Here is a 7,413-nt window from a genome sequence, read left to right as displayed (position 1 = left end):
TTATCAGGATACGGTCCAATCAATCTTTAAATCATGACTCAAGATGTAGGTGAAATGAAATAATAAAAGCATTACTTTCATTAGAAATCAAAGATTGTATATCTTTGAATGGGCACCACATAATTATATCATTCTGTTTGGTAAGATAATTTCATGAGTATTGGAGGATAGAAAGAAGAAAAACCTTCAACTTGTCTAGATGGAAAGCTGGGTTGGCTGTCTTTCTGACTCTGAACCATTGTTCACCCTCATACATCAGCATGCCGTTGAATACCAACTTGCCAAGTGGGCTCCTCTTGGGTTTTTGAAATATTTCATACCTTAACATTATTTCTCTTATCAATTTGGGGTCCGTGATGTTTATGCTTGGTGTTGGACCTAACCATATGAACGAATTCTTTCCTGCATTCACCGTAAGGCCTAAGTATTAGTTATAATTAAACAAGCAAAATTATTAATGTACTAAATATAGAATGATTAAGTAGTAGATTAGCTATAAACATCCTATAATCAAATAATAAATTATCGAAGTTTTATTATTATTTTGTTAATTAAGAAACTTCAAATCTCATTATCTTTAACTTAAAGTCAAAAGTAACTGATAGAAAATGTTGTGCGTTTGCATTAGCACGCATCATCACCTCCCAGAATAGTTTGACTTAGAATGCCAAGGTTTGAAATTGTCGATGGGTAATTAACTTGTTGATTTATTCTATATTTTTTTAGTAGCCCATAACAACGGAAAACACTGAGTGGTTCTACTATTTTTTAATTAATATAATAATAAATTATTATTGTTATTGTTATTATTGATATAATTTCAAATTTTTATTATAATTTTCGAAACCTTGGTCAAATAAAGATGTTTTAAGATAGCGATGCATTTGTTCCGTTGTAATAGTAGACAAAAATAAGATAAGAAGATGGCACCGCCCTACTGGTAGAGATATTGGCTCACAGAGAGACAAAAGTAAATATGATAATTAATTAATCCAATTCCATATTTTCCGATATGCACAACCATATCTAGCTAAAGACAAAAGTAAGAGATTGAAGACTATGCTACAGCACATCATGGCCATTAATCAATTATAAAGTTTCAAATGAAAGGAGAAAGCATACCGTAGTTCGTGATGATACGATGGTGGAATGGAATGATTCGCTGCGCAATATCGTGGGAGATGGGGTTGATGGGTCTGATTTTTGCTTGTTTTGACACCATGAACATCTCTTTTGTGTCACCGTGAAGAAGTTTGTATGAGTTGCCAGAGAAACCTTGTTGTCTCAGCAACATCTCCAGCTTCTTCGGCTTCAACCAAATCCAATCCAGAAAAGACCATACAGAAGCTAAAAGGGCCGCAAAAACAAAGGAGAATACGATGGATGTAACTGATATCTCCATTTTCAAGAAGGAAGCGAGAGAAGAGAAGAGAGAAATGTGTGAAAATAGATGGTGTGTGGAGACGCGTTCCCGGTTTTATATTCAACAGGAGAGTTCATTTTTGTTCGAAATTAATGGCTAATTAAAAAATAAACAAGGTTTTTTTTAATAAGCAATAAAAAAGTGAAACGGATTAATTTCGAACAAATCCACTGCACTGAGTCGTTAGTAGAAAGATTCTTTTTTATAATATTAAACATCAGACAGTTTATTAGAAAAACGCAGCAATTTTATTTTTATATTAAATATTTTGTGATTACTTAAGAAACCTTTTCGTATGTACAGATTACAATTGTGGTGTGTTTAGTCAGACGTCATTTTTTATTACTAAGATTATATTATCTTATATTATTGATGTTATTATATTTAGTTATCAAATAGTAAAAAATTATAATTTATCTTTTAATAACAAAAATAATAATTATTAATTATATAAGTGGTAATATACATACCACAATTTTATCAGGTATTTTAATATTATTTAATAATCTTAATTTTATTATAATTTTACCTTTATTTAATAAAAAATTTAGATAGTAATACCCTTGGTTTTTTAATACAAGTTACATGAACCATTGCCTTTACAATTTTACCCTTAAGCAATAAAAATTTTGGACAATAATACTCTTATTTTGAAAACAATTTATGTAAACTTGTAGTGATTTGGGTGGATGGAGGTGTTTTTGTTATAATTTAAACTTTTATTATAGTTAAAGTGTTTTAACAAAATCTCAAATATAGGAGGTTAAAAAAATAATTCAAATAATAATAATAATATAATATTAAAACGTAAAGATAATTTAAAAATCTATATAACATCTCCATTAATTTATTCATCCCAATCAAGTTTATCAATATAACATATTTATTAATTTATTTTTCTTATGGACATGACGACTTTTATTTTTCTTAGATACTTATTTAGAGATAATTAAATGAATTGCATAGTTTTGGACCTTTTGGTAAAACTACTAGATCGAGGAATTAAAAAGGTATTAGTTGTCGAATAAATGTTTATTAAATTATGTTTATAATTTTTTTTACAAGTACTAAATTAAATTTATTAGATAAGTACGGTGAATTATTTTATAAACATAAAACTAAATTATGTCGTTGCGTGCGTGTCATGATAATGTTTTATGATTTACTAAAAACATTAAATTAAAACAAACTGAAATTCATGTGTGCGTCATTGCGTGCGTGTCATGCCAGGCTGTTTAAAAAAAAAGCAAAGGAGCTGGCTGGCACCATAGGAGAGTTATCTGATTATCAGTATCACATCAATCACACTCAATTTACCTTAGCATTGAGTTAATTACAAAATCTCTTCTTTGCATGTTCTTGTCAGTTTTGATCACAACTTTAGCATTCACTATAATAATTTTTTAGTTTTCCATTTACGTTACGATCATAAAATTAAAACTTATAAAGATGAACGGTTCGTAAAAAATAGAAAAAATTAAAGTATATATAATTAGTGACGTTAAAGTGATTAATCTAGTTTATAAAATATTGCCAGAATCCACCATTGGCTAGTGACTAGAATTTTTTTTTTTTTTTTTTTAATGCATAAAAGAAGTAGAATTGATATAAAAAAGAACCTTTTTGAACGATCTATCAACCTATATAAATTTCAATTGAAATAACACTAGGGTTGGTTGGGATCTGAAGGAGAAAGTGTGGCATCTAAAATTTCTCTATTAGATCCTGTTATGCTTGGGAAATCAAGGGCTGATGTGAGAAATCACGTGATAAAGTATGACCTGCTCCCGTCAGAACGGTAAACGCACGTCAGACCTGCAAGACGCTTTGGAGCTCTCACGTGTCCACTCCCTGCTCCAAATCGCATGAAATCAGCTTGAAAGGAGGGTAATGTGACATAAAGTCGGATTTAGTCCTGACATTCACACCAATCCATGGATTTAATGATGATTACTTGCATTCATCTCGCTATAAGAAGAGGAAGACCCCTTCATTAAGGGGATTAGGCTATTTTTGCACTCTGAACTAACTCTCTCTCTCTCTCTCTTGCAAACTTTGTATTTATTTTTCCCTAATCATTTGTAAGTGAGTCCGCTGTTGCGACCTGACCTACAATACTAATACAAATCAGTGGATGTAGGACTTGCTACCTTAGCATCTGAACCACTTTAAAAAGCTCTCATTGCATGTATTCTACATTCTATCTATAATCACGTGTCTCTTGACCAATCAACGTTACGCACGTGTCGATTAGTTGGTGTTAAAATCACTCATCAATATAGATCCTGACCAAATGACGCATCTATTGATAAAAAAACAATTGTAAGGACATATAGAGGGTGAAAATACAATCATTTTGATATCAACTTTGTTACCAAAGCTCGCCAAAATATTTTCAGGTGATCGGAATCCAATGGCTATCATCGTGTTCCGACCATTGAAAATTGCATTTATTTAATAAGATAAAGTACTTTAAAGATAATTTAAATGAAATAAATGAGAAGTCTGATTTTAACATTTTATTTAAATTTTTATTTGTTATCATATAGGGGCATTTAAGGTAACTAAACTTATGCATAAAAAACATTCAGATTTTAGAATGAAGTTATAAAGTTTTACTTTTTATGTTCAGTGAAAAGTTCTAAAAATAAATGACAATTTGAAGAAAAAAAAAAAAAAATCAAAACTCTAATTCCGATTAGATTTAAGACGTAAGTGGGAAAAACAAACACACCCTACGTATTAATTGAAATACTAAATTTTGTGTAAAATCATATGGGCACCATGTTGTGGTTGACTGGTTGTATGGTTATACACGAGCTGGAGCATGTACATAAGTTGGAGAAAGCTGAAAAGAGAAATTTTGCAGAATCATTGCTAAAACTAGTTTTGATTCCACCAATGCAAAGTTTTGTCCGACGCATATCTAGGACCCCAAGCAAAAGGGAAGAATGAGACTTGATCATTCTTTGAGGCCTTCGAAACTCCTTGGGAAAATCTCTCCGGATTGAACTCCATTGCATTTCCCCAATATTCTTCATCCTGATGAACTAGAATTATTGGCATTGAAATAAAAACTCCAGGTGGTATAATAATATCTACCAGTTTGGACTCCTTAATAAATTCTCTGGTAAACAAAGCTGCTGGTGGATATAATCTCAGTGCCTCATGGAGAATTTTGTTCACCTGCAATGTGGATTTTTTAGGGAGTTAAGCATCTAATATTAAGAAAGATTTGTCAGATTTTTAAATGGGTATATTTACCGAGATTTTATTATACAATGTTGATCCCCTTTGTTTAAGAAAACACCATGGTCTCCCATAATCCCTTTAAGGGAATGTGCAGTAAAAAAATTTTAAAAATGAAAATAGGTTTCCGATGAAATTCAAAATAGACTGAACTATTAAAGAAGGAATATGTTTACTTACTTCTTTCAAGTGGTTTAGCTCATCAAATCGTGGTTCGTTGTTCCCCAAAACTCGAAAAACCTCGTTCTTGCCAATTTGGATGCATACATAACAAAATCATGGTCCATACAATCAAAGCTGCAGTAGTCTCTTGGCCAGCAAGATAAAAAAGTTTGTACTCTTCAATCACCTCTTCAATACTCATTCCGCTTTCCTTGTTCCCATGCTCTTGAATTTTTCTGCGATTTGATTCTACTAATAAACCCAATAGTCAATAGATGATCATTACTTGCTTCTCCAAGTTTTAGGGCCTCCTCTCTTTTCTGTATGATGCCTTTTATCAATTCTTGAATTTCTTTGTGACTACTTTTCAGTTTTCTATTTGCCTTAGTGGGCAAAAACCTGAAAATAAACAAATTAATCCCCTAAGTGTAAGTTCTTCCTACTCATCCAATACTAATTTCAAAAATGTTTTTGCAAAATGATTTTTTAAATTTGTTTCTACAGTTTGAAAAACAAGAAAAAATGTGCTGAGTAAATGTTTTTAAATGATAAAAATTAATTCAAATTACCTCCATCCCGAGATATGGTAGGTGTAGAAAACTTGATTCAACAGATAAATTTGTTGGGTATGAGTTCAAATATTTTTCTTCCATCTTCATAACTACTCCCAAATGCCATTCGAGAAATCACATCTGAAGTTAAAGCCTTAATGTCAGGCCACACATCTATCACACATGAAATTGTTTGAGATTGATCTCTTCCATTTTCTCACCATGTCATTGCAACTCAAATACATTTTAGGTAACATATCCAATAAAGAATAAGAAAAAGAAGATAAATTTGAAGTTAATATCCTATAAAGAAAAAGAAATAGTAGTTAATTATATCAATAAATGAGTGCATAGAAATTTGATTCACTAATTGTGTATCTTTCAATGGGCAATTATGTATAAATTGCATGTTCTTTTAAAGTATAGAAAGATGAAAAAACCTTCAACTTATCGAGATGGAAAGCTGGATTGGCTATCTTTCTGACTCTGAACCATTGTTCACCCTCATACACCAGCATCCCACTGAAAACCACCTATTAAGTGGGTTCCTCTTGGGTTTTTGAAATATTTCATACCTTAACATAATTTCTCTTATCAATTTGGGGTCCGTGATATTTATGCTTGGTGCTGGACCTAACCATATGAATGAATTCTTTCCTGCATTTATTAGACACCATAAGTACTTATTGTTGTCATTAAACAATAGCTTTTTGGGTAAGTTATATATTGAGCATAGATTAGTAGAACTATTACTAGCTAAATGAAAAAGAACGTTTACATATAACATATTACATATTAATATTTTTACAAGTCAAAAGGTTAAGTTGATATAATTGACCCATAATAAATGAAAAATACTGCTATTACATAGTGTGTATACAAAATCTTGTATGTAAAGTGATGTATTACATAATTAGAAGAGTGAAAATGTAAAATCAACTCATTATACAAATTTTGTAAAAATAAATAGTAGCTTTTGGGGAAAAAATTAAATGAGGCTGGTTTAAAGATTTGTTAGGTATATAAGGCTTACAGGCCCAAAAGGAATACATAAACCAATGGATTAAGGCCGAGCACTACGAGCCCAAATATTTGGGTTGTTATTTGTTCTGTTGTAATACTAGATAAAATTAATACAAGAAATAAGAAAAGATAAGAAGGTGGCACCGTTTCACTACTATAGAAAAGTATTTCGCTCACTACCGATACAGAACTTTCTCTGTTTTGAACCACAAACTATTACAAATAAAATGACAATTTTTTTTTTTACCTAAAATTAACTTATTAAAATCTCCATCAACTAGTAAACCTTAATCGATTAATTGAAGTTTCAAGAATTGAAATAAGCATACCGTAGTTCATAATGATATGATGGTGGAATGGAATGATTCGCGGCGCAATATCGTGGGAGAGGGGGTTGATGGGTTCGCTTTCTGCTTGTTTTGTCATCGTGAACATCTCCTTTGTGTCACCGTGAAGAAGTTTGTATGAGTTGCCGGAGAAACCTTGTTGTCTCAGCAACATCTCCAGCTTCTTCGGCTTCAACCAAATCCAATCCAGAAAAGACCACGCAGAAGCTAAAATGACCGCAAAAAAACAAAGGAGAAGACGATGAATGTAACTGATATCTCCATTTTCAAGAAGGAAGTGAGAGAAGAGAAGAGAGAAATATGTGAAAATAGGTGGTGTATGGAGAATTGGAGATGCGTTGCCGGTTTTATATACAACAGGAGAGCTCATTTTTGTATGAAATCAATGGCTAATTAATAAATAAAGAAGGTTTTTTTAATAAGCAATAAAAAAGTGAACGACGGTTTTTTAATTTCGAACAAATCCACCACACTGAGTAATTAATAGAAAGGTTATTTTTTATAATATTAAACATCAGACAGTTTATTCGTAAAATGTAGCAATTTTAGAGGGTGTTTGTCTAAGATATTTTGATTATTTAGTAAAAAGAAAAGATATATCATATATCTAGTCAAGTCGATCGGAACGAAAGGCTTTTCCAGAAAAAAACAATTGAAA

General features: G+C 31.2%; 1 protein-coding gene and 1 long non-coding RNA gene across 2 annotated transcripts; both read right to left on the bottom strand.

Annotated features, from left to right (window-relative positions):
• On the bottom strand, nt 1-1,522 carry LOC116125240 (cytochrome P450 CYP72A219-like). The gene is made up of 2 exons (XM_031410966.1): nt 1,123-1,522; nt 1-402 (listed from the first exon to the last, which is right to left on the bottom strand). Exons 1-2 carry the CDS (start codon nt 1,400-1,402, stop codon nt 152-154), a joined length of 531 nt encoding a protein of 176 aa, XP_031266826.1. The 5' UTR covers nt 1,403-1,522; the 3' UTR covers nt 1-151.
• Nucleotides 1,523-5,109: 3,587 nt separating this feature from the next.
• Nucleotides 5,110-7,283, bottom strand: LOC116125243. The gene is made up of 3 exons (XR_004127305.1): nt 6,738-7,283; nt 5,404-6,042; nt 5,110-5,233 (listed from the first exon to the last, which is right to left on the bottom strand). It is a non-coding gene; the product is annotated as an uncharacterized LOC116125243 (long non-coding RNA).
• Between the last annotated feature and the right edge of the window lie 130 nt (nt 7,284-7,413).

The sequence above is a fragment of the Pistacia vera genome, unplaced genomic scaffold (genome assembly GCF_008641045.1).
Source record: "Pistacia vera cultivar Batoury unplaced genomic scaffold, PisVer_v2 Contig161, whole genome shotgun sequence".
Lineage (NCBI taxonomy): Eukaryota > Viridiplantae > Streptophyta > Magnoliopsida > Sapindales > Anacardiaceae > Pistacia > Pistacia vera.
The sequence above is the reverse complement of the archived record's forward strand: the minus strand, read 5'-3'. Positions and strand labels throughout refer to the sequence as shown.